General features: G+C 45.9%; 1 protein-coding gene across 2 annotated transcripts; it reads right to left on the reverse strand.

Moving 5' to 3' along the window:
• FGF9 (fibroblast growth factor 9) lies at window positions 1-26945 on the reverse strand. Of its 2 annotated transcripts, none has more exons than XM_035542612.2 (4): window positions 26636-26945; window positions 25814-26099; window positions 19346-19449; window positions 1-1226 (listed from the first exon to the last, which is right to left on the reverse strand). In XM_035542612.2, the coding sequence occupies exons 2-4, from the start codon at window positions 26088-26090 to the stop codon at window positions 981-983; spliced, it is 627 nt and encodes a 208-aa protein (XP_035398505.1). In that variant the 5' UTR covers window positions 26091-26099; window positions 26636-26945; the 3' UTR covers window positions 1-980. The 2 variants fall into 2 exon arrangements, with proteins under 2 accessions (XP_035398505.1, XP_035398504.1); XM_035542611.2 differs by having other exon boundaries at window positions 26485-26945.
• Window positions 26946-27210: the final 265 nt, after the last annotated feature.

Consider the following 27210-nt stretch of genomic DNA (forward strand, 5'->3'; position numbering starts at 1 on the left):
GTTGAAGACCCAGTTTTCTTTTTAATCCTCTGGGGGTAAGCTATGAAACAAGCAGTCAGAAGAGTGAGTACTCAGTGTCATGAGTGGTGTGCATACTTTTACAATAATACAGGCACAAAAGAGATTGTCGCCTTTAGTACATGAGGGTCACTAGAATTTATTATTATTACCTTTTTATTGTTTTTTTTTCTTTTTATCCATGCACCTTTATATTTACTTGCATGAATTTACCACAGGTTCATAGTGGCCTTTGCCGTTTTAATGCTTACAGAGCCTAAAGCGTCCAAAATGCCTATCTGGCCTGTACATATTTCATTAAAAATAAACTCTATATAATAAATAAATATATAAAATAAATAAAATGTTGCCTTTGGAATTTCTATAAATAAATTTAACTTTTTATTTTTTATTTTTTTTTTACTAAGAGGTCTTTGCTTTAAACTCAGCGGGGTGAGACCCAGCGAGCGATTAACTGAAAAGTCTCTTGTCTAAGTAAGACTGCACCCTCCATGCCTTTTGTAAATGCAGCGTACACTTGAGCAGGCCACCAGCCAAAAATCCCGATGAATCAAAGTATGGCAGCTATGCTGATATATGACGAAGTACAACTGATCAAAAATTTAAAAGCGTGTCCATTCCCCAGCATGCATCAGGCCGTTCTCCTCCTCCCTCGGCTCCCCTCTCTCTCACTCCCATTCACGCTCTCGCGTCCTCTCGCGCTCGCTCTCACTCACTCTCTCGCGCTCCCCCTCTCGTACTAAATCAAGCGAGTGGGCATAGGCTCTCCTCCAGGAGGACAAACCTTTAAGTGCAGAACAAAATCAGCATGTTCCATCCAAGCCTCCATCATACATTATGCATGCGACAAAGTTTGGCAACAGTGGAGCTGATGTGATGACACAGCTAATCAATAAGAACCCACCGCATGAAACCTTTATAGTGGTTACTTTTTAAGGGCTCAAGTGAAGGAATTGTCTTTGTCAACTTTGGCTTAAAATATCCTTATATAGTTCAGGTACTTTCTCAGGGTCCACTGGTCTAGGTAAAAAATGTGTAAATTTTTGATGCCTTTTAGTCCTAGTCCCTTCTCTTGGAGTCCCATCTTTATTTAACGCAACGTAGTATCGTCTTCCAGTGTCCACATGTTTATATAGATTTGATGAATATGTGTTATACCAGTTTTCTTCAAACTGCTCTCTGAATACACACTCCTGGGTTAATTTTTCCTATGAAAAGAAAAGAAAAAGTGGTGAGGAGCCAGCCACAAAAATAATCTATTTTTAAAAGAATTGCTAATTTCACTGCTGAAAATCAGTACCTCAATGCTCACTTCATGGAACAAACCCTTGCAATATTCCCAATTTTGACTAAATAAAGCCATATTTCTGGGTATTTCATAAAGCATTCACAAGGGTGAATAACTGTACATGAAGCAAAAATGATTCTCCAAAAGCTTTGTTGTCAAAATCAAGACAGCACTAACAAACATGAAAGCAGGTGTTTTAATTTCTGATCATTTCCAAGCAGCTCACAAGACATTACTGGACTTGTATAAGTAATTGCTTGAATCATGAGTGCAAGCACTTGAACAGACATTACAAAAGGGAACCGTCGCTGTTTTGCAGGGCGGTAACAACATTTAGGGTCTTAAAATCTTTATATCCTTTCGTTACAAGGAGTACTTAATGCATCTCATTCATTACAAATGATAGATTTTAATACCCATGATTTGGTTTATTATTTGTACTGCAGAACCACAACCCACAAGAGCCTCAAACAGGTGCTGAGATGATCAAGTTAGGTGAGGAAAAGCCCTCCGGGCTTTACGAGGGTTGTCGTTGTGTGTCCTCTCCTACAGAAGACACCCACTGAAGGCATCAACCATTTCATCGGCTCCCCTGCCATGGACTCCCGTTCCTTCCAGTTCACCCCCTCACTGAGCCTGCACATACAGCCTTTTGGTCTAAATGGACAGGGTTGGCTTAAAAAGCAGCCTCCTGATAACCTGATTCATTTTGAATTAATTGGGCAATGCTCACACAAGTGACTGAGCAGGAAGACTGCGGGAAAAAAGTGTTAGCCTCTAGCATGGGAAAGCTGATGGAAAGCTGGGAAGAATAAGCCTGTGAATAGTCTTATCAGCTGGCACAAAAAATATACTGATAATTTAATATTTTTACGTAACTAGCATTGTCACTCAAATAGCACTCATATCTACCAAATCCAGCTTCCAGTTGAGGATCATCTCCTCATTAATACAAAACTCCACACCATGCAGAATTCTCTGCATGTGTTTTTACAGAAATTAAAACAGTCTTTTTAGGTAGATAACACAAAGAAGGGAAAACAGAGATCAAGGCCCAGGTGCAGCAAAGCTTTTATGGCAGCTACACCCACAACCTGAGCACAACCAAGGAGCCACAGCTCTAACTCCAGTTCCTCTGAGGAAACCACCATCCATGGCTTAATCCAGGAGCTTCACAAAACCTACCATCACCTAATCTTGCAACTCAATCTGGAGCTGAAAGTATTTTGGGGATCACCTCTGCAGCTCAGGACTCACAGCTCTCAAACTTTTCCCAAAGCAACGTGCTTTGGCAAAGAGGTTTTCTGCTCCTTCAAGACCTGCTCAGAAATGCTTTCTCCTTGACAGTGCCAAGACACCTTGGCTTTCACTGCATGCCCTGTGGTTTTTTTCCACTGGTGTGGAGTGGGTCCAGTGGGAGGAACACCCACCAACTTGTGAGAGCCCCTGGCACCGAAGCACCACGTCTTTGGGGTGAAAAACCACCTTGCTGGCTGCAAGGCAAGCATGATGCTCCCCAGGAGGGGTCTGCACCCCACCAGGGTTGGGGGCTGGGGTTCTGCTTGGGCTCCCACATACCTCGTAGGATTCATCCAGGAACTGTTCCACATGGGGAGAGCAAACAGCCAGAGCTCCCCCTACTAACTGGGGACTGGGCTGCAAAGCCAGGGTCCTCCTCAATGCCTAAATGTTTGGGATTGAGGTATGTTTTGTTTTGTTTTTTCTGAATTTAAGCTGTGACAACTCTAATAGGCTAGAAAGGCAGCAAGTAAGCAGTTCCTGACTCTCTCTGATGGGTGTTGGGAACCTCATCACCCCTCAGGAAGGAGACATTGCCTCCAGGGCTGGGTGCGGGGACATTGAACACTTGCATATTCACTACGGCAGCAGCTCTGTGTGGATCCAGGTGGCTGTGGCAGAAGAGAAGATGGCAGCCCCATCCCTCCCAGCATCTCCAGCTGTTCCACCACCAGATGTCCCTCCCTGCAGGCTCAGCTGAGCAGAGTGCACCAAAATGTGAGCAGGTCCACAGAGCTGCTGCATACAATCATTTATGTCATTTTCTGACTATGACACTTTTACTGTGCGAGGTAGAGAGGTTGTGGAGTCTCTGTCCTTGGAGATTTTCAACCATGGTCCTGGGGAAGCTGCTGTAGGCATCCCTGCCTGAGCAGGGACTGGACCAGATGGCTTCCAGAGGTGCCTTCCAACCTCACCCCTCTGTGGTTCTGCAAAGTAGCTCAAACCCAGTAACACCCCATGCTGTTTATAGAAGGAAAAGAAAAACATATCTGTTTACATTAATTCCTCATCTGTGGGCCAAATCCTGCAATCAGCTATTGATAATTGCCTCTGTATGCTTTGACAGCTAGAAACAGCAGCAGTAATGCATGCCAGCAGACATCTGCAGCAGCTGAAAGTTAGGCACATTGCAGTAGCCCCTTGCACAGCCTCAAAGTATTAAAAAAATATTCAGCTGCTATAAAGATCATCTTTAAGTACAGCTCTCATTAATATTTTATTTTGCATGAGGTTTAAAATCACTTTGTTTGCTTTAATGCAAAAGCAGATGCTAAGAGATGTTATATGCTGGGTCTAAAGGTCCACCGGGGAAAGAGAAACTAATTCAAATTGTTTTCCTGCTCTCAGAAGGCAATAGGATCACATGACAAACACTGCAGAAGCGCTCTCTACTAAAAATAGCAACATTTTAGGAGGATATTTCAGTCCTGTCTTGAATTCATTAATTATTCACTTCATCTGCATTTTTTTTAGCATCATCATAAATTTCTATCTTTGCATGAACAGTACTTCCCCGTGCCCTAAAGGAGAAATTTTAAAATAGCCTGTCTTTATCTGGCAGGTTTGATCAATTATGACAGTGCTGTGGTGCACCTAGCTGGCAGGCCTTGAATAAGGGCTTGCACTGTACTGCATGCTGGCTGAGTTCAATGGATTTCAAGCTCACAAGCTGAATCTTTATTTTACAAGTTCATCCTGTTTTTACTTTTCATCCTCTTATAGCTAGATCTCTTTGGGCCTTTATTAAAATCCTAAGAAATTCAGGTATAGACAGTAGGGAAATACTTCGATATGAACCTCAGAGGTCAATCAGGACGCAGGTTCAGATTTGTAGGTACACTAACAGTCACTCTGTCAAAGAAGTGAAATAATTTCATTGGAAATTCTTTAAACTGTTCCCTTTTGGGACACCTAGAAATGCTGGTTGTAGCAAAAGACCACTGAAACAAATCTATGCCAATGGCTTTGGATCAGGCCCCAGAAATAATTTGGGGAATAAAATCCCAGCATATCCTTCATTCCCATACCCTGGGAGATCCTTACAATAATGGTTTATCTAGTAGCAAGACAGACAGCATCTGAAAGGCACTAGCACACTCACCTGTACTACCACAACATGACTTAACACCCTTTTACGCTCATGCGTTGAACACAAGTGCATTTTATTCAAGCCAGAAATTAGGATAATATCGGGGTGAGGCTTGTCCATCCTGCCAACACACACCTTCTTGCCTCACCAGCTCAGGATGGGAAACCTGCTGAAAGCCTCCTCTGCCGGCACAGGGAGGAGATGGTGCTTGCTGACTGCAAGGGGTTGCATTTCCCCTTCTGGCTGTGACTTTTACAAAGTCCCTACAGACACAGTCGAAAAGTAAGACTTACACCTTGAATTTAGCAGTTTTCTATACTTCTAGAATCAACTGATTCTCTATCGTTTTTCCAGTGCCAATATTTCGTTGCACCACGCTTGATGCCACCAGACGTTTCTGTCGAAGGCTGACACAAATACCAAACATACCCAAGTGGAACAGTAGTGGAAAGTAACCTGCATTCCTGTGGAAGGGGAGGCTGCCTGCCCTGAGCAAATCATTCAATCCAGGGACCAAATAAGGAGGTGACCTCAAAATTATATAAATCAGATGTTGCACCACATAGCACATGTTTTCAATGAGGACTCTTTATAGGGTACTCCACCATAAAGTGATCGATCCCCATTTTACTACACTTACACACTCTACCTGTGTTTTTACGCTTTTATTTAACTCAAAATGTTTGAATAATTGAACTGTTCAAAGATGCACAAATCAGAAGGACAAACAAACCAAGGTAGATTTAATTCAGAAGTCTGATAACATCTGGTCAGTGCAAGTAAGCCCAGAAACCCTTTCCGTTCCTTTAATCTCCAGCAGCTAACTATGGAGCAAAATAATTATATTATCCTATTTGCAAGTAGACCCTTAAAGAGTGAGACAGCAAATTAATAAAGTAGAGAGTTACAGCCACCACAATGGAGGCTTTGCCAATGTATTTAAAATAGATACCCCTGTGAAACAGCTAACTGGAAATAACTGGAAATAGGAAAAACACTGCCAAAAGGATGGTTTCATTACTTTAAAGGGTGGTAAGACATTAGTGCTGCTTTGTAAATGAAAGCACATAACAGAGTCCCGTATAAAACTCATCAATATTATTTTCTTTAAAAAATAACCTTGCAGGGCTAAAACTAATTTATTTTGTAACTTGACAAAAGGAAACCTCTCCTGATCATCATGCCTATTACCACAGCAAAGAGGTTTCATGTTTAGCCAAGTACTCTATGCCACATATAGTTTTACCCTATGCAAACAACTACACTGATTCAATATAGACACTTCACAAGAAAATGCCTAGTCCAGAATACCAAACAACTATTAAAGAGAAGCGTATCTGATGCAGTCAGCACTTCCGACATATCTACTGCATATTATCACTGTGTTAATCCACCCTGTCTTAATAAAATCACGTTTCAACATATTGTCTCCTAAATAAGTTCATGCAAATCCCTTATTATGGCTATATGACATTAATAAAAACTGCATATGTGGTGAGGAGAAGCAAGCAAAAAAATCCCCTGTTGCCTCTGAAGTGGTTTTCTTTGCTCCTCTGCCTACAAACACATGCATTTTACATATGGTTGGCCCTTCCCACGCCATAATGCAAACAGCCTCTAGAACACGCTATCTTCAGCTAATAATTAACACTCATCCAGAGTGGTCATAAATAAAGGTGCAGTTTAGCATTTGGCCAATGCTTTGTCTGATCTCCCGTGCTAAGCTGAGAAGTCTCTGGCTGCAAGGACAATCTCCCGCCACAATCAGAAGCCAAATCCCAGTGTCTAGGCAGTGCTGCTTTTCCTCCTAAATTAGCAGAGAGCACTGCAAGGCAAGCACTGCATAGTGAACACCTGACCTAGAGACTGTCACAGAGCTTTCTCTGAATGGTTTCTTTTAGCAGTATTTTTCATAATGCTGTTTATTTAATAATTTGACAGAATATGGAAAAAAATATGTCTGCAAAAAGGACTAGTTGACTTTTTTATGCTTTTGCATCAATGCTTCTCCATGAGCCCTTAAAGAGATGGCAGGAAACCCTGCAGAGCCATAAGAGAGACGTAGCAAACAGCCAGGCATCCATGCTGCCATTCTCATGCAATTCATATTCCACAGCACTTTTTACAAGACAAGAGAAGTTAGGCAAGGCGGTCATGGCAAAACCACAGTTGGGCAATTGCATTTTCCCTTCCTGAGGTCACCTTGTACTTTGGCATAGATGGAGTGTTCCTCAGCTTCTCCTCCCAAATTTTTAATTCATTCGTATAAGGTTTTTATTATACATACACCCCCACTTAAAAAAAAAAAAAAACTTGAATACTGCTACCATGAAGCAGTTGTGAGAGTGCTTAAAGAGCAATATCTTTCATACAGAAAGTTTGTAAGACCTGGCAGAACCTGGTCCCCTTCGAAGTCGTATTATAAAAAGCAGCTACACAGACACAGAAACCGTGGTGCTTTCATATCCTGATGGAGGCAACAGAAAAGCAGAGCTTCCTGAACAAAGCAGGCAGGCTTCAGCATCAATAATGAAATCTCAGGAGATGTCAGTGCAGCAGGGACTTCATCACTTCTCCCTTTTTCCCTTTTTCCCCTTCTCCCACTCCCATGTCTTCCGCACCATCACAGACCTCCCCTGGACGGAGCAGACAGGGATCCAGCACTACGTTATCCCAGCACGCCAGGGACCCCTTTTGCCATGAGCTGCAAGAGCCAGAAATGCCAATTAGGCCCCCGTCCATTTTCACCACTGCCAAATCCGCAGCTCTTGGTTCTAGGGATAGCTGCTCCTTGGAGGTTTTACGTTTGCAGCAGCTGTCAGGCTTCACGCATGCCCTCCCCGGACACGGAGCCATTAGAGGAAGAGCAGCCCCACAGTGCCAGAGCTCGCATCTGCCTGCACAGGCTGCCTACCAGCAGCCACACTCCTGTCTGCAAAGATTTGCTTTAAATCTGCCCAGCCAAGCGAACTGGAGGAAGCCTTGTTGCCACCTCAACACCTGGGGTCTGCTACCCCTTCTGCGGGAGGTCAGGACAAAATGCCAGGGAAAGGCCTGGGGCCCCACTCGCTGTCACAGCACCTCTCCTCCGAGAGCTGGAGAGCTTCCCTCTCCACACTGAAACAGCACAACCTCAGGAAGAAGTCAACTTCTCACAACCCAGCAAACAAGCAGGTGTGTTCCCCTCCCTCCCCGCCAGCAGGACTGGACCCATACCGTGCCATTTACTATTCACACTTCTGACCTCTATTTTATTTTTGGTTCCCCTGGCACAATCAAGAACTGCAGTCATCAATGTTATCTAAGCATCTAATTCATCACGCTTGGCTGAACCCTTCCAAGAATCAGAAAGCAAGGTGGTATGCAATCTGATACAGGGCCTGAGCCAATTTTTAAAGACGACAGCAGAAAAGTTCCCATCAGCTTAAATGGAACTTGGATCAGGCTTACAATGATAAAAAGACAGCAAATATTTTAAGACACTAAAAGAGCCATTTCAGGCACGTTCAGATTTACTGAAAGCTGTAACCTGACCCAGCCCAGCTCCCCACTCCACAAATTCTCTTCTATCATAAGACAACATGTATGTCAGCCCAGATCTGCTCTCCTGCAGCTAGACGCACACCCTTTAGCCTGTGCAACTGAAATACTAGTCAAGCTTTTCACTGAGTAGAGATTTTAAATAAATCATGCTTTGTAGAACTAAGAGGAAGCACAACATCAAAGGGCATCATCAGTATATTTTTTTTCCTTTGCAGTTCTGGAAGCACAGAACACCAGGTTAAGGAGAGAGAGCCCTCCTTGAGCAGAAAGTGCATGACTTCTGTAGGAGCAGCTGAACTCACACCCTGAAAGACATTACAGCATGGTTGACAGAAGTACTTGATCTGCCTGAGCCTTTACACTCAGCAAGAACCCCCCCAAAACCTGATTTACCCATCATTAGAGAAGCACCTGATCTCTCAGCTCCAACGTGTCATCATAAAAGCAGAACACTCAAGGCCCTTCAAAAAAAACTTTGCCTGGGGGACCAAATAATTTTAATGCATAGGCCGTGATAAAAATTCATCCCATTAAAGTACCTCATGTTTTATTCTTTCAGCAAGACAATTTGGTGAAGGACTGATGAACAAAAGCCTGTCCCCAGATTTTGTTATTGTTTTTATATAAAGCTATCAGCTAGGGGATAGTTCGGAGGACAGAGACATTCACTGACCACAGTGTCATTCTGGAAGGGGGGTTGATCTGGATGCACTTTAAATGTCATCAAACCAACAAAGCATCCCAGGCTATTGCGTTTTGGAAAGATCCTGTCCTCCTCTCTGAAGTGCCATGCATCACTGGGGTCTTGGAAAACAATAAATTTGCCAACGAGGCTTTAAAAGCTGCAGTGCTTTGGTGCGCGGCACTGCAGAGGGCTGCTACTCTGAGACTTCACCCAGTGGATTTAATTGCATATTCAGTTGAAGTTGTTTTAAAATGAGGCCTTTTAATATCCCGCCTTTTCTGGACACAAGGGAAGGCCAGCCTTTCAAAGAGCAGCTGCTGAAGAAAGCATGTCATATTTGCCCTTTTACACAGCAGTTCTCATAAGCTTTCTCTCCAAAGATGCCTCTTTGGATGCTTCTCCCATTCCCTTTCCCAGAGGCAATCCCACCATAAAGTCAAGGGTCCAGATACACAATTTTTAGTATTTCACTTTCTGAGTAGGAAAAAAAAAAAAAAAAAAAAATTCCCAGAGATTTCCACATATCTTTGGTGCTGTTATGGCCTGATTTAGGTTGGCAGTGACACAGCTGACCTGGCCTTCAGCAAATGCTTAGGCAAGTCAAGTGGCTCTTCGGCCACCTGCCCTGCTCCCCCCCCCACACACACACATCAGTGAAACCTGTCTTTTAATAGGTCAACCTTAAGCCATGCAGTTAATTTCAGCTTTGATGAAAGAAGTTGTCAATATGCCTGAAAACAAAATAGATATATAGTACCAACTTCAAGAGAATTGGTGAATAAAGAGGTCAAAGACCACACAGTTGGTCTACAGGGTACCAGCACATGGACCTTCCAAAGAATTCAGTTTTTAAAGTGTGATGGAAAAAAGAAAAAAAAAAACTCATGATTTTGTTTAAAGCTCACAATATTGTTTTCCCATATCTGTATATTCTAAACCGACCCGAAGGATTTTCCTCAAATCTCCCCAACTAAGCTCCCTGTTCTGAGTCCAGATTATACACTAGACGCTGTCCTAATGAAGGCATCAGCAGGCCAGAAATCTGCCTAGGTATTCAACGGCTATAAATGTTTATATGTTAAAAGACTATCTTTAGATTGCAGAGTTACTGGTAGGAACCCTGTCTAGATCTAGGTTTTTAAAATGATGAATACAGTAGGGCTCTTATCTTGATTGGGGTCTGCTGACATAACCATAAAATTAATAGGTGGTTTTACAGGAACCAGTCCAATCCTGCTTCCATTAAAGTCAGTGTCATTTCAACCGTAATAGAATCAAGTCAAAATTTCTCCTGAGTCACAATTACAGTGCCTCCGTAATTGTGTTGAAGTGTAAAGTTGAGCAGATGAAAGATGCCCAGCCTGGGCCAGACCTCAGAAGCATGTGGCATCCACAACAGAAGCCAAGTTTTTTCCTCGGCAGCGGTCATGGAGCATGGATTTAAAATCTCATTTTTCGATCAAAAGTAACAGCAGAAGTCTGCCATTACAAAAGGAATGAAAAAGAAGCCGAAGGGCTTTATAAAATGACAAAAAAAAAAAAAAAAGGATTTACACTGTAACAAGCTTTATTTCTTAGCCTTTCTGAATGCGACACAAATGAACTTCATTGCTGCACATCGCCAGATCAGCCCAAGCACATTCAAACTGCAAAGCCAATCCCAACCTAGACAAAATCCCTAATGAAGTCCCTGCAGGGCAAACATTTTCTACTCTGCCTTTGAAAATGATGAATGGTGAAGTGGAAAAGAGTGCCACGTTCACATCCCACTGGCTCCTGAGTCAGAAACAGAGCACATCAGATCTTTATCTGATGCAGCGAATAATCCCCAAGCACATCTCAGCATGTCACTGCTGATGATGCTCTTTTAGTGTGTCACTTCAACATGCTATTCTCAGATCACCTCAATGCACAGAACCTTTTCACACTCCCGTATCGCTAACAAGGCTGGCTCCAAAAATGTTCAGGGCGACAGTAACTGTGGAGCTATACAACTGCAGAGAAGCAAATCTGAAGAAATTCAAGCTGAACAAGCCCAGTGCTTGCTGGCTGGGTAGGATTCAGGTTTATGGTGTTGTTCTTCCACTCTAAGACTGTCCAGTGTTGACAGCATGGCACCCAAACCCTCTTCAACCCAGCACTGCAGCCAATTACCCCCCAGCAACCTGCCCAAACAGGCAACAAGCTAGTTCAGGGAGCTAAAACAGCAGAGAAGCAACCCTGCAAAAAAGGCAAGCCTTCCTCTGTGGCTGTAGGTCCCTGAATTATTCTCCTGACAAGTCTGGCTAGCGCTGATATTGAGCAAGGAGGGACGCAGAACTGTTTAGGGGAGGCAGGGAACCAGGGCTGCCCTTCCTGGAAGTGGCTTTCTGCAGCCTGGTGGTGGATCACCTTGGTTGTCTCCTCAAGCAGCACCTCTAATCTCCCATTTCTTAAGAATACAAAATTCTATACATCTTTAATTAGGGGAAAGTAAATCATTAGAGTAAGGTTCAAGTAAGATCATTAAATTAAGGTTCAAGATCTTTCTTTATCAAAGCTTAGCTATACATATAAATAGTGTCCAACAAATTCTATTTATTTATATATAAATATGCCAGAGATATTCTAACACTCTCCTGCCCCAGGCATGTAGTGATAATCCAAGTCCAGCATGGAACTACGGAGACCAAGGTGAGGAGATCACTGAAGGTTTTCTCTCTCACAAAATTAACCTCAGACCTGGCAAGCACCTGCTATGAAGTCCTCTGAGGAAAATCAAAGACCAGAGGAAAAGTGTAACACCTATCCCACAGGGCACTATTAGAAGGTGTCCCTCTCTGGTGACAGGTGTTAGAATCTGTAAAAGTCTGATTTAAAAAACAGACTCCATTCTTACTCTAATAAAACCACAGTAGCTGCAGTTTCACACACAGCTTTCCCAGATTCCCTGTGCTAAGTGTATAGATTCACCTATCGTTTTTTTCCTACACCAGTACTCACATTTCAAAAGACCTTTCTTCCCATGGGGTCCTTCACACCTTGCTATCATTTTACTGGCTGGGTTGCAGTTTCTGCTTTCATCCCTAATGCTGGTACCTCTGAGGGTCACCATTTAACAGTACCTAGCATTTGGCAAGCCTGCCCATCCAAATTCAGGGATGCTATCTGTAAAGGTGAAGGAGAGGAGGTTGTAGACAAATTTTCGTACGTAATTCAAGTTTCAGGGCTTTCCTCAGACCTACAACACCAATGAAGAAAGCATCCACAGAAACAAGCCTGTTTCCTACTGTACAGTGTATGGAGAAAGCAGCTGAGGCTTCCCCTCCCACCTCCCAGCAAACGTTCTTTGCTAGCTCAAAGTCTCACTTCCTCCTGACCTGAAACTCCCTCATTATCCAGCCTAGGCTTTTCTTACGACCCATTCAAACCAATTCATCCTTGTCCTTTATTTCAAGGACTTTTTTCTCTCTTTGGCATGAAACCTCAACTTATTTACAGAGACCAAGAGTGTATCCTCTCAGTTTTCATTCTGCAGGCTAAATAAGCCAAGATCTTTAGACTCTACCACTTAATAGCATTTTCATCCCCCTTATCACCCCCTTTTGCACCTGTTCCAATTTCAATTCATCTTCTTTAACACAAGTGACCAAAAGCCCTCTTTGCATTTTGACCAGTTGTTACCAGAAGTACTGACAGCTCTCCCTGAGCCCCAAGTGTGCGAGATCACGTTTTGTGCACTTCAGGTCACAGAGTCCCTTCCATGAGGCAGATTTCTGGGCTGAAAATACAGCCCGACTTTGCAACATCTGCAAATTTCAATAACATACAACTACTTTTTTATGACAAGATGTTTAATGTCCCTAATAAAAACAGGGCATAAAACCAGCCCAAGGACCAACCCATAAAAACTCCAGTAATAGCTTCACTCCAGCCTAATACCTTTCAACACTCCCCACTGCTGTCTTCTCTTCAGTTCTTTCGTCATCTGTCACACAAGTTTACCACTAACACCCATTTAACCCACTGTAGCAAATACTCTCTTCTGCTGGGTCATAACTTAACACAGCCCTGCAGATTAGAGCAACCATATTTCCTACTTATAGAAGAAGAAATTCCAATGGAAAAAAAATAAAAATAAAAATAAAAATAAAAATAAAAATAAAAATAAAAATAAAAATAAAAATAAAAATAAAAATAAAAATAAAAATAAAAATAAAAATAAAAATAAAAATAAAAATAACTTGCCTGAAACTATTTATCCAACTTCAGTAGACCCATCTCACAGGCCCTCCTCTCTTCTTTCATTCAGTTGTGTCCTCCCATGCCCTGGGCAAAACCTAGGCCAAACTGAGAGCCCTGCAGCTTCCTAGGTCCTGCCCCAGCCAAACACAAACCAGGCAGCCAGAGGTTCACATACACTCAAGGCTGGTAGACACCTGCATTGCCCCTGAAATAAGCAACCCTCCCCTGGTCAGCTTTGCTCCCACCTTTGTACAAGGTCTTATGGCCATAAGAATGGCTCTGCAGAACTTCTGACAAGTTTTGAGTTTCCTTCCCATCCAGGCCCATAAGCACCTTTATGAACCCATCCTCTTCAAATCTCAAAGTCTGCTCCCTCAGATCACGTATAGACCTGCTTCTTACAACTCTCCTGCTTAAACACAAGTCACTGTTGCTGGTAACCAACACCACCAGCTATCTCATCACGGGCTGCTACGTCTTTCTGAGCAGTTCTGCTCATGCCAAAAGCCAAAGCTCTCCCCACAGTTCGGCTGTCCCAGAAGCTGCCCTCTGCCTCCGACATCCGCATCATGCAGCAGAAGGCACTTTATTTTACACACAAGCAGAAGGGTGTTTAAGAGACTATTGGAGCAATTATCCCTGCTGGGCTTTGTCTACTCTTAACCTGGAAGTCTGCACCTTCTCTCGGGGAACCTACATTTCATTCTCCCTCCCAGGCTCACTTCAGGCCCAGGTGCCTGCATGCACACTGAAGGACAGATAATCCAGGTTATAAAAAGAATAAATAAATAAATCGGAAGCCTATGGAATCCCTTTAGATGAGAGGTGTTTAACATTAACAGGAAAGTGTGAATGACTCTGCAAAGTAATTTTATTATCTATCTTATTCTTAGATACCTGCACTGACCATGTATGGGTGCTCCCAACATGCACCTGCAACCTGTTTATTTCTTTGTGTTGTTTCCGTGCACCTTGCCCTGTCATTTGAAGGGCTGAACAATTCCCTTCCCTTGTTTGCATGGGAACATAAAAGGTATTTTTAGAGTGCAGCAACACCTACACCAAGTCATTTTCAGTAAACTACAAAAATGTGTCCCTTTTTCCTCAAAAGCTTCTGCTCACCCGTCTCTGTAGCTGCAGAGTCCTTCCAGCTCTGTAGGGACCCAAACAAGGGCACGAAGCCCTGCAGGTGCAGCTGCTGGGACAATAAAGAGGCGTATCGTCACCTCCCTGCACACTTACTAGGAAAACATGTTTCTTCAAGGGCAGCGCTCTCTCTCCCCTCCTCCACCTTCTGCCTAATAGTTTTAGGAGCAAAAGGCAGGTTCAGTGTCCTGAAAACATCAGGACAAACAAGATTTCAGTTCTGAAGGACAGCAATGTGTTACCCTGATATAAGCAACCCTAAGTCTCACTGTACCACATGCACCCTCTAAGTCTGAATCTCAGAGGTGAGGAGCCTTGCTCCCCAGCCCCAAATGTGGGCTCCTCAGCTCTCTCCCAGTTGCTCCATGGGCAGTTGAAGTCTCTCTCTACCCTCCCCTCTCCTTCCAAGTACTCCCAGCCATCTTCAACAACCTCACCTCCTTCTTCCATTCTTCCTCCTCCCCACTGCGCAGCTGCCCTACTTGTAGGTGCTCCAGATCTTCCCATTCCCACTTTTCCTCTGGACCATCCAGCCTGTGCTGCCTCTTGCCACGTTCCAAGGACACAAGGAGCAATGGAGACACCAGTATTTGTGGAGAAGAGGAGAGGGGCAGCTCTGTGACCATGGGGAACTGGTGGAGCAGGGATGCCAGCAGTGAGATGCAGCACAGTTCTCCACTGCAGGAGACCCCAGGAGATCTCTCTCCTAGGGTATCTGGGGTATCTGGGTTGAGGGCGTCCCATGCTCCTGCCATGCGAGGACGGTGTGGGGTGAGAATGATGGGCACCCCATGCCATGGGTGCTCATCACTGCCTGCCATGGGGACACCAGCTCCCAAGGGCAGAGGTATGGGACAGCGTGAGCTTGGGGACAGCCCATAAAGACATGAACATCATGGGTCTGAGCAGAAAAATCTTCCCCACAGGGCACCAAGGAGCACAGCTACCACACATTTGTTGACACTCTTGCCAGAGGTGTTGGCTAGACCCGTTTGGCACTTGGGAAGGAAAAAGGTCTTCATGTCTTGTGTTAACACACTTCGGATCCTATCTGGAGTTTGGATTTTTCCTCCTCTCCAATGAGGAACATGGAAGCCGTTGTGAAACATGATGAGTCATGGCTGCAGGCTGCAAGGGGAAGGCAAGGTAAATGGAGAGCAGGAAAAGAGCTAGACAGAGAAGGGAAAGCTGCAGTCACTAATCAGTTCCAAGTCACCACTACCTAGCCACCACCGGCTTCCTCGTACCACACACACGTACCTTCAGCTTTGCCTAACTCAGTCCATGGGGTAGGGAGGACCTTGGGAACAGGCACCCCATGTGCATGGTCCTGAGAGCAGCACAACAGTCGATGAACTTTTTGAAACAGAAGATGCAAGAGACCTGCCCCCTGTAAAGGTGGCAAGTTGGGAGGAGCATTTGTTAGGTAGCTAATTCAGATTTACGGGGAAAGCAGCATTTTCAGAAAGACAAGAGCATCATGTCTGGATCAAGATATGCCGAAGCTGCCTTTACTGTTGCCTTTCATGAAAATTGGCAGCAATCACCCATCCTGGCTGCTCTGCTTCACCATATGTCCCATCTCCAGCGGCACCACAAATATGCTGGGAAAAATCCTCTTGTGCCAAATGTTTCAAATACATATATAGAAGGACATGTCTTTCAGGGAACTAATTTGATTCACACCTGATATATATATATTTCTTTTTTTAAAAAGAAATCTGAATATAAATTTGATACTGTCACAGACACCAGGCACCTATTCCAGCACTGCCAAGTGCTGTGGTGCTGAATGCCTGCAGAAACACACCTGTGTAGATCCACAATGCTGAAGTAGAGCAGGACCAGGAATTTCTTACGTTGCTATTCAGATGTGAGAGGGAAACAGTTTTCCCACCTTACAGAACACATTCACAGCCTCACAACTGTACTTGCTCCATGGCAAAGCTGATGCTATTTGTGCCCTTTTGTGAAGATACCAAGAGAAAGGCACCCACCGCCCAGCACAGGCAGTGCATGGGGAACTTGCTGGTGCTACAGAGCAGTCCAACTTGGGTGACCCCCCTCTGTAATTCGGGTGAAAACTTTGAACCTCAGTCTGTCACATATCAGATGCTCATTTCAGCAGAACTGATCTTCTCTACCACCGGAAAGCAAGTCCTGTCTTGGATGTTACTTTCTTCTGGCTCAAACTGTAGCATTTATTCCCACCAGAGAACTTCATTTTCAGTTAATTGCCCTTTTTTTTTTTCACCAAAACCAAAAGCAAAATGCTGTCACTTAAAAATGTCCAGCCATTTCTACACGAAAAACTGCTCAGAGGCCTGCTTATCTCAGTGTTTCTACCAGAGCTGACGGTTGCTGAAATATAGGCACTAGGATTGCTAGTGTTGACAAGGCTTTAAAGCATCATCACACTGAGTAGCCATTAGAGGTTATATTTCATTGGAAGTAATGTAATTCAATTACCATCACTCTTCAGCATGTGCCATCTCTGGAGGCTGACAATGAGCCATATCATCCATCAGATTTTAACCTGAACTTTGCATTCTGGCCCTATAGATTGCCAGTTCTCCTTTATAAATGGCTTCATATTTTTAGCCTCATTTATTAGGGAAAAGAGGTTATCCAATTACACTGTCCATCCGTCTGCCTGCCTGTCAGTCCTTCCTCAGCTTTTCAACCAGTTTCAATTAAGAGGCAAAGATCTTCAAGAAAATTAAGTCCCTATCAGTTTTGCAACTAATCAAGGATCGGGTAAAGAAGAGAAATCATTTGCACGTCCCACCTGGGAGTGGTGAGCTATGCAATCTGTTCAAACCAACCATCCAGTGGTCATGGACAGCTGACACCATCTCTTTCTAAGTGCAAGACACACAAAAGGCTTGAGAATTTGTGTTACTGCAGGGAGAAAAGATAAGGGAGACTCATGTTTGGGACTGTGAGACACAAACACTTTGGAAAGCAGGCTCCACAAACACTGCTGTTCATGGAACAACTATTTCATTAACACAACAAGCTTAGTAATTTACAAAGAATTTCTTGTGCATGTTCCTTAAGGGGAAAAAAAAAAAAAAGGTTTTGAGTAATTCACTCCAGCAGTCAAACATACTGCAAACACGATATATAAATTACACTGAAAAGCAATGTAATGTTTGCTTTCCAAAGTCTATGCATTTAAACCCTATCAATAACCTGAGTCATTTCCAAATTTCCTTCTTTTTCTGGACATCTGAAGTGTAGAGTAACTTAACTGATTCACTGACTAAGTTTATCTGTTTAAATAATTACTCTTATTGGTGATTTTCAACATTACTGGTTCCTACTACTCTTGCTCTTTTGCCTTTTTGCTGCCTGCCTGAACCATGCAAGTACTCATGACGTGGCTACCTCTTTATGCCATCGATAAGCTGCACAGGACCCATGATTTATGCCAACTTATCCACTCTTCCCAAGCAATTTGTTTACACCTGCCTTTGCATCCATTCCTTTTCTTTCTTTCCCTCCACGCTTGCAACCTTTTCCTCTCCCATATTGTCATTTATTCCAAATTCTTTTCCTTTCACTTTTTCCGCTCACTGGTTCCCACCATGTCTGCATCTCCCCTTTCCCTCCTTATCCACACGTTCTCCATCCCAGCCTACCTCTTCATTCTACCACCTCTTCTTCTGCCTCCCACATACACTTTCATGATATGGACTGGCTTCCCCCTCTAACTTACTCTTTGCTCAGAAGATAGTCACCTTCCATCTCTCACACAAGGTTTTACCAGAAAGGGATCAGTCAACCTGGATACTTTTGTGAAAACTTCTGCTGGACCTTCCTGATCTTCCTCACACTCCTCTACGCATTGTACATCGAGAAGCTGGACTCTCACTCCTGTTTCCATCCATCTGCCCATCACCATCTGCTCACCTCATGTTCCTCCTGCTCTCACCATTGTCCCAATCAGTTCCTCCTTTTCCCAGTTACCATTACTCCCCTGTGCAAAAGGGGTCTTCAGATACACCCAAGGCCACACAATTAGTTCAACTCCTTTCTGAGTGTCTCTCCGTGCAATGTTTATGCTATCAGGCCCTGCCCAATGGCCGTTTGACCATCCTCTCCTTGATGCCTCTGAAGAACCCCTGTGCATACACAGCCTCCCTGCATTTCACACATTTGCCTTCCCTCCAGACCTACCACCCTCTTCCCCTGATATGACTGCTCCTCTGCTCCTTGTCAGTTGTGGAGGTTGATGCTTGACTGCTAGAAATGGTTGCCTTCTACTCTTTGAGGAGTTACATACTCAACTTCAGTTGCCTCCTGCCTGTGATCTACCCCACATGTGAGCCCCTGTGTACACCAGACATCCGAATTGCTCCAAGGAACAGACATTTCACACGTACGCACATGTGTGCACACACACAAACTCCTCTGCAGCAAAACAGCCCATGCTGCCAAGGACGATCACCCATTAGCTCCAGGTAGGCTGGGTGGCCATTCTAACTCCAAGAAAAAACAAGTTTTACTCCTTCCCAAGCCAGTTACTCATTCCTCCTGCCACCCTGCAGGGAGCACCAGCTGAACTTTCAGGACAAGACCACCAAGCCTCTTCCTTCATTCCTTTACTCTTTATAACTTTTACCCACTCTTATTTCTCATTTTCTCATCCACACATGCCACCCTTTGCCTCCCCCTCGACTTGCTTTTGTCAATTCCTAGCATGATCTCTGCCTACACACAAAAAGCAACAACTTTGTCTCGTTTAAGGCTCGACTGAAACAACAGTTTTGCAAATTCTACAGTACATCCTTCAGTCTGCAGTGGCCAGCAGTCTCCACTGTTCATACCTATGTTGTCATCAGCCCACATTATCACGCCTTCCAGATTTTGTCACCTTTTCCTCTCCCTTACTTGCACACCACCTGCAGAGTCCGGTTTCTCATTAGACTGCAAGATATCTCAAGCAGAAGCTGTGCTTGTACACTACAGAGCCTTGCAGGAGCCACCAAGTATTTTTACCACAAAACATAAGGATTTAAACTGCCCAGCACAACCGAGGACTTACCGAGCCGTAGAGTTCCCCTTTCTCATTCATTCCAAGGTAGAGTCCACTGTCTACTCCTCGAATGCTGACCAGGCCCACTGCTATACTGATAAACTCCAGTATACCTAGAAAATACAGGAAAAAGCAAACGGTGTAGATGTTGTTTGCACTGGAAGATCTTTCCCAGATGTGACTGATCCCTGAGTGGCAAGCAGCTGGTGTCAGAGGTGTGCTTTCCATTTTCAGAGTTGTTTGGAGGAAGATGAGGAACAAATGAACACACCTTAAAATACGATCCTTGAATGGTTAGGTTCTTTAAGTCTCTGCTAGAGTGATGCACTGCAGATAGCATTAAGGTATCAAATTAAAGATTATTCTCAATCTTTCTCACCGTTTCTAAACAAACCTGAAGCTCAGCCATATTGCACTTGTCAGTCTTCCAATTTGCACAACACTCATGCATTCAAAGAGAAAAAAAAAAGTCAAGTTTTCAGATAGTCAAAATTACCATTATTAAAGAACCTATGAAATCTGTCTTGCAAAGTAAAATAAAAAAAAAATTAAAAAAAAAAAACACTTGAACCAGTATTGTGAGATGAAAATAAAGTTACACATGGCACCAAAATATCTACTTCCAGGCATCAACGAATCAAGAATACGTGAAAAGATTTACTCACATTGTCATCTTCCAGAGGCTTGAGAAATGGAAATCTGAAATACAGTTCAGAGGCTCACACTGATTTGTCTAGATATTAAGCATCCACTATGGTATTTTTTTACTTATCTCAAAATTGAAAATTAAAATATTCTAGAGCTAAGTGACAGCATATAATTGATTACATCTTCCTGTACACACAATAACAAGCTTGCCACAGATTGGAATATTTTGCAGAGAAGCACTCCTGCAAAGCTCCCAGGTTCAGCATCCCTGTGCACAGTGGAGTGAGCACCAACTCAAACACCAGCTCCTCTGCTTCTGAGGTCTGGGGTTTTGTTGGCAGCCTTCCCTGAAAGCTGCTTGCCTCCTCGGTGAGGATGCTACCAGCCAAACCTTACAAAAAGCTAGATTTCTTGTGGAACATGTGGAAATTGCTTCCTATTCTGGAGTTTTCATGTAGAGATCTCGCAGGAGTTATCCAGCAATGTTCAGAAGCACACTGCTGCACAATGCTACTTTCTGAGCCACAAAAAAAGGCACAAAGTAGCACTTTCCATATATTTTGTGAATTTTCATGTCTAACCACACCACGTAACTATTTTAAAAGCTTATTGGGAATTGTATTTGCATGAAACAATAAAATAACAGTATAGTACGTGTTGAGCCTCATGTGGCCAATAAAAAAGCACTTTCATGGATTTTTTGAACAATTAATTTGGCATCTCCCACAAAATAGTTGGGCACTAATCAATAACAGGCTTGGATCACATAAATCTAACAAAGCACAAGTTGAAGACAATAGGGAAAATTTATAGCCAAGCTAATGTAAAGATGAAATGTATTCCCTGTAAGGGACTATTGATCATTACCTTATATATTATTCAGTACTACAAACACCATAGTCTTATTGTTTTGATAACCCTGTTTTAAGGCCTGGGCATCTTAAATTATTCTCTACATATGCACTAATCCTAAAATACGGGGAGGAAATATCTAGTAATTATGGATTTTTTTGAAGTAATAAAAAGTGGCAGTGTGCTGTTTATCTGGTATGTGTAGTATCTCAGATACAATCGATCCATTGAAACAATTTAATCATTCCCATTATATGCGGACATGCAATACATCCAGATTTCTTACTAAGGCTTTTTCTGTAAAGCTTTTACCAAACTATCGTATTACTTGATACATATTACCAAGCAATTTTAACTGAAGTTAAGTCTTATGTGAAGTGTGTATTATACCACACTGCAGCTAAGTCAGTGAGTCTGGCATCTTTCACATCAATATCAATGTAGACTTTAATTGCTGTCCTTGTTTCAAATATTTGCGTGCATGCTGCTTAGTGTGTCAAAAGAACAAAAAAAGCACTGTCACATCCCATTGTAAGTGCACAAGACAAATTTAAGGTCCTTGGCAAAATGCATCCACACATTTGAGATCAGAATAGGGACTTGTTCATTTAAAATATTCAGCAGCCTATTCACAGCAAGTTTTACATGCCATGCTGTTAAGTCTTCAAGAGAATATCTGGGGACAACCATGCAGTCATACAAAAGTTTTGACAGTTTAAGGATTGCATGATTTGGCCCAACACTCCTGTGAATCTTTTCACTTTATCGTTTCTGTAATGCACCAACAGTCCATAGGATCTGAACCAGATATTAAAATAGATATTCCTTTCAAAATGAGGCTGGACCAAATGAAAATCAGGACAGACCCAACCTTTAAAAGCTAGGTCCCTATTTATAGCTAAAAATGTGGGAGAGAAGAGAAAGAGAGAGGAAATACATCTCTGTACATGGATCCTGAGTATTGTCTTGTCAGGCACTGGACATTTTCTTTAATGAAACCACTTCAAGGCAAAGACGCGCTCCTCCACAAAGAGGTTAGGAAGAAAGTTTGGGGGAAAATTAATCCTTGCATATCCCCATCAGCCTCTTCTGCTGCATGTCCCAACTCAGGACCCGGATGGACACCAGCGGGACACCACCCTCAGACCGTGTAGGGCCGGTCCTGCCACGGGTCACTTACAACACATGAAATTGTCACTTTTGTCCCGTTGAGCTCTGGCGTCGCACAGAGCTATAGGATGCATTTGCCTGGGCTCTAAGCAATGAGCATCTTCCCAACGACGGACCTTTGTGGTTTGTTCCGCCCTTTGCACATTTTTGTCTCTTGCTATATATATGCCCTTTTTGTGCTGCTGGATTGAAGTGGCGTAGCTTCCACTTAGCATCCCAAGCCCCGTCTATGACAAGGAGTATGGCAAGCAAGGACCTCTGCCAGCCTCTGCAGGGTTCCCAGAGGCAGCAGCGAGGTGCCCAGTGCGGGGAAGGGAGGCCGCAGAGGCAAGGCCACGCTGCCCTCTGTTCAGTGAAGTGCAAATGGGGCCAGGGTGATACCGAGTGGAGCTGAGAGCGGAGTGGGGTCTTCCCTGCCCCTCCCCCAGACCCTAATTTGGGTGCTCATCTGGAGCAGAGCCCCCCAGCTGCGATGCTTCCCCCTGTCACAGCTGTCACCAGTGCCACATAGGATGCCCATGGGGAGGCGGGGCCATAGACGGACACTGTTCCCCAGGGGCAGCAGGGCCCTGTTTCACGTTTAGGCTGTCACAGTGAGCCCCCAACCCCAGTGCACCCCCTTTTAGGGGGCACCACAGCCTCTCCTTACTGCTGCCACCACACCCCCTCCACTGGGACTAGGCCAGAGACTGGGTGAGGGGTGCTTCTCCCCCACCCCAAAAAAACTGCCCCCCTGCAACCTGCCCCCCATTTCTCCCAAGGGCCCAAGAGCTTTGTAGGGGTTTGGGGGGCAGAAGCAGCCTGTCCTCCCACATCCAGCAGTGGACTGGGGGGCAACTGAAGAGTACTGAAGCCCCCCCCAGAGCCATGCAGGGCAATGGGGGAAGCAGAAGGGCAGGTGGCTGCTCAGCTCCTGCAGCTGATGAACGCAGCGGGTCCTTGCAGCAGCAGGTCCCGGGGAGCGGAGGTCACCTGCTGACGAGCTTTTTTTTTTTCCCTGCATGCTCCTATTTTTTTTTTAATGCTGTGCATGCAGTACTTGTGCTGACGCACAGAGGCACGCCTCTCCGCTGTTACAGAGTTCCTGAATTTACAATGACTCCACTGTGTGGCAAATGCCCTAGACGAAAGGAGACTGCATCAAAATAAATAAATAAATAAATAGAAACGTCTTTTGTCACCTAGCAGAGATAAGGCTTTGATCACCTACGACCGCGTTCCCGGCGGGGTGACACCGAGCTGTGCTCCCCCGGGGAGCTTTTCCCTCCGAGATGGACATCTTGCTGCTGCTGCAGGAATTGCGAAATGCCAGGGCTCCCAGAGCCGGGCGAGTATAGACACACAATATGGCTCGGTTTATTGTATGCAATCGGCACGCATCCAACATAGCATCACAAAAGAATTACTCTTATCTGATGTCTCTCCAGAGGTGTGTGCGTGTGTGTGCGGGGAGGGGGATTCCCACCGGGCAGAGCCCCGAGCAGAGTTTCCTTGCAGCCCCCCCCGGGCTTCTCTTTGTCCTCCTTATTTTCCCGGAGGAAAACTTCCCTCTGCCTCGTTCCCCCCCCCCCCCCCCCCCCCCCCCCCGCAGGTTTCCCCTCGCAAGCTCGGAGGCGACCAAGTTGGCTCCCTCTCCCCCGGGCAGCTCCCGCGTTGGGATGCAGGAGCTTCCCAGGGGAATCGCAAGGCTTTGCCATCACCGAATCCCAAATAGCAGCTGCTAGCCGGTGACCTCCCGACAAACACAACGCTACAAAAAGCCCTCCCCGATCCCGAAGAAGCCCCGGAGCCCAGTCGCATCCCACGGCTTTGGCGAGCATCCCCCTGGGCGAGGAGTTAGCGCCGGGGTGCTCCCTTGGGGGGGGGGGGGGGGGGGGGCAAAGGGATTGGGGCAAAAAAAATCTATTTAAAGCCCAAGCGCTGCAGGGCCGGGGGAGCTGCCCCTCGGCATCCTCAGCTCCCTACAACTGCGGCTGGCGAGCCATTTTTAACCACGGACGCCTCGAATAACGCGGTCACCGCGGAGGGGGGCAGCAGCTGGCGGCCTCCTCCCGAGGGCGGGGGGGACAGGGGACGGCGGCGGGGCCCCGGGGGTGCCGGCCCCAAGCAGCCCCCGCTGCCGGTGCTCGCCGCCCTACACCTGCTGCCGGCAGCCCCCCCACACCCCCGGACCCCCCCGCAGCAGCCCCCGGAGCCCCCCTCCCCGAGCCTGCTCCGCGCCCGCAGCGAGCAGGGGGAAACCTGTGTCTGCGGCTATTCGCAGCGTCTCAAAAAATAAAAAAAAAAATAATAATAATAAAATAAATCAGATCATAAAGCCTTGATGCCGAATTGCTCCGGTCCCCGCGCTACGCCACCGCCTTTCCCTTCCGCCCGGCACTTTCCGCACTTTCTGTGCCCTCCGCTCCCCCCAGCACGCCCGGGAGAGGGAGGCAGAGCCTGGAGCCGGCCTGAGGGTGGCAGGGAGCTGGGGATGGAGGACGAACCTGCCACCATGCGAGCCCCAGCCCTCTCCTCTCCTCTCCTCTCCTCTCCTCTCCTCTCCTCTCCTCTCCTCTCCTCTCCTCTCCTCTCCTCTCCTCTCCTCTCCTCTCCTCTCCTCTCCTCTCCTCTCCTCTCCTCTCCTCTCCTCTCCCCTTCCCTGCCTTTCCCTTCCCCCCCCCGCCTCTTCCCTTCTGCGCCGTTTCGCGATCATCCCCTGCAACACCGGCATTATCTAAACAGCTTCACCGTGCAATAAAATACGGTTTAGATATGGTTCAACATCTGGCATTAAAACGCGAAGGGGAAAAAAAATGAAAATAAAAACAAAAACCACCACGGGACTTTGTTTTTACGACCGAGTGTAAGCGCTGTCAGGTTGCTTCGCTCCCAAGTTAACTCCTTCCAACAGCTGGGAGCGCGGCTTAGCTAACCTGGTGCAGTCGCCTCACCCTTCCTTTAAACCCCAAAAGAATCGGCTCCTCCGGGCTGCTTTAGGTAACTTGCAAGCTGCCGGGGCTGGGGGAGTCCCCCCGGACTCGCGTGTGCGTGGCCGCGGGTGCGTGCCCGTGTGGTCCCAAGCACCCAGGCTGCGGGAACGAAATGGCACGGAGCCGTGAGCCCTCCAGCCCCGGCTGCTGAGTCACAAATAGAAAAGCCATCCTGCCCGGTCCCCGGCGGCTCGCAGCGGGCAGGGAGCGTTTTGCGGCGGGGCTGCGAGCCCCGAGGCCGGCCGGGGGCTGCCCGCCGCCGGGGGCTGCTCTCAGGGAGCCCGGCGGGGGCCGGATCTGCCACCGGGGCAGGTGGTGATGGGGAGAGAAACCGAAAGGAAAGCCCTCGTTCATTTGCGTACAGGGCGACAGCCACTCCCTTCAGGAAACTCGGGGCGTTTGAAATCGTCGTGGTTAATGATTAAAAACCCCTTTAAACTCGCCAAATCCAAGCGTTCCGTAGAAAATTTCTGCTGGCTCCTAAGCAAAAAAAAAAAAAAAAAAAAAATCCCCCACACACCACCGCCGCCGGCACCGCCACAGCCACCACCCCCCTCCCGGCCCCGAAGGGGACCCCGGAGCCCCCCGACCACCGCTACCGAGCACCCGGCGACTTTGGCGAGGGCTCCTGCTCCGCTGCGGCGGTGCCGCCTGGCTACGGCCCCGGCCCCGGCCCCGGCCCCATCCATTTTTTCCCCTCGGCTGCTCAGACCCCGTCGCAAACCCCCTCTCCTCCCGCTTGACACCCCCTTCCCCCCCCCCGCCGTCCCCCCGCCCGGAGTTGGAGCACATTATTTCATCACATGACCCCTAAAGGGTTAAGGATAATACCTACCAAATCTGCTGTGGTCTTGCCTGGTTCCCTGGATAGTACCATTGGGGAAGATTTCTAAATGAAATCCAGTCCTGCAGTATAGCTGCCTCCGCCTGAGGATCCCCTTTAAATGGTCCAAGTCCGTGACCGCAGGCCCCCTGGGTAGCCCACCTGCCTCAGACTGACCCAGGTGGTCACTTAACAAAACCGGACTATCCACCGGCAAAACGGGCACATTCCCAAAGGGTACTGCATCCTGCACACCGAAATAGTTCCCAACTTCACCTAAGGGAGCCATCAGAAGATTCTGCTTTTAGAGAATAAGAATAAACAATAATGATGGTGCCAAACCCAGGAGATATAAGATTAGGTATATTCCACTCCTCTCCCCTCCCTAGCGCAGTTACAGAGAAAATGTTCTTTCTTCAATCCATTAAATGCATAAATAAAAGTAATATTCTGTTTTGACTGGTACAGGTTCAAGGTCAAACCAGTTAGTCTAAGAAACCACCACTTTATACTCACACACTGACATATTTATAAACATATAGATGTGTATATCTATATAAATGCATATATCCCCAGCTCTTAGCAAGCAATAAGGTCTTCAGCCCATCCAACTGTAATAAAGAAAAAAATCCGTAGTTTCTCCATTTGGTTTAAGATAAGAATGACCATAGCAACTTAAATACCTAGGCGTTATAGGGATTTTTTTTTTTAAGATGCACAGGCTACGTCAGGATTTATGGATTCTGACTCCAGAAAGGCATGCGCTGTTTTTACTCTATAACAGACTGCATACATCAGCATGAATCCTGCAAAGGGGGAGGGGGGAAATCTCACGTTGTTGGCTGAGATAAATCCAAAAAAAAAAAAATGGAAAGGAAAAAAAGGCAAAAGGCACAAAAAAATTAAAAAATAAAACTTTTGACGTCCAAATCTATTATCCAGAATTCTCAGGAGGCTCAGCAGATGTCCACTGGTTTAGGGTTATTGCCGATCCACAAGCAAAGCAGCAACATACAAGTGCTTGTGCCTTTCTTGGCTGGCTCGAAACAGGTGTTGCTTCTGCAGGGCTCCCTGTGAAATGTTGTACTCCAGCACTGAGCTGCAGCTCTTGACTGTGGATCTCCATCCAGCACGCAGAGTGGCGCAGGAAGAGGCATTGGGCTGGGTTTAAGGTAGTCCTGATTGCTGCTGGAAGGATTCTCCGAGGTCCTAGCGCTCAGCCCTACCTGCTGCAATACAGACGCGCTCCCGGCGCCGGGCACTCTTACTGCTCTGCGGCAGCGCAGGGGCTCGGGAAGAAATAATGAAAGCTGGGGGAGAAAGGGGGGGGGGGATGCTACGTGCCCCGGGGTCACCCCGCTGCCGGATCAGCTCCGGGGGGTGCCCTAGGCAGCGCCCGCCCCCGGCCC

The sequence above is a fragment of the Cygnus atratus genome, chromosome 1 (assembly GCF_013377495.2).
Source record: "Cygnus atratus isolate AKBS03 ecotype Queensland, Australia chromosome 1, CAtr_DNAZoo_HiC_assembly, whole genome shotgun sequence".
In the NCBI taxonomy this organism is placed as follows: Eukaryota; Metazoa; Chordata; class Aves; order Anseriformes; family Anatidae; genus Cygnus; species Cygnus atratus.

Excerpts from the sequence above, each read along its gene's own strand:
- FGF9 (XM_035542612.2), bottom strand. The coding sequence starts at position 26,090 with ATGGCTCCCTTAGGTGAAGTTGGGAACTATTTCGGTGTGCAGGATGCA. Across the intron at positions 19,450-25,813 it reads GCAAGACCACAGCAGATTTG|GTATACTGGAGTTTATCAGT; the intron begins GTAGGTATTATC and ends TGTATTTTCTAG. Across the intron at positions 1,227-19,345 it reads AAGGGGAACTCTACGGCTCG|GAAAAATTAACCCAGGAGTG; the intron begins GTAAGTCCTCGG and ends TTCTTTTCATAG.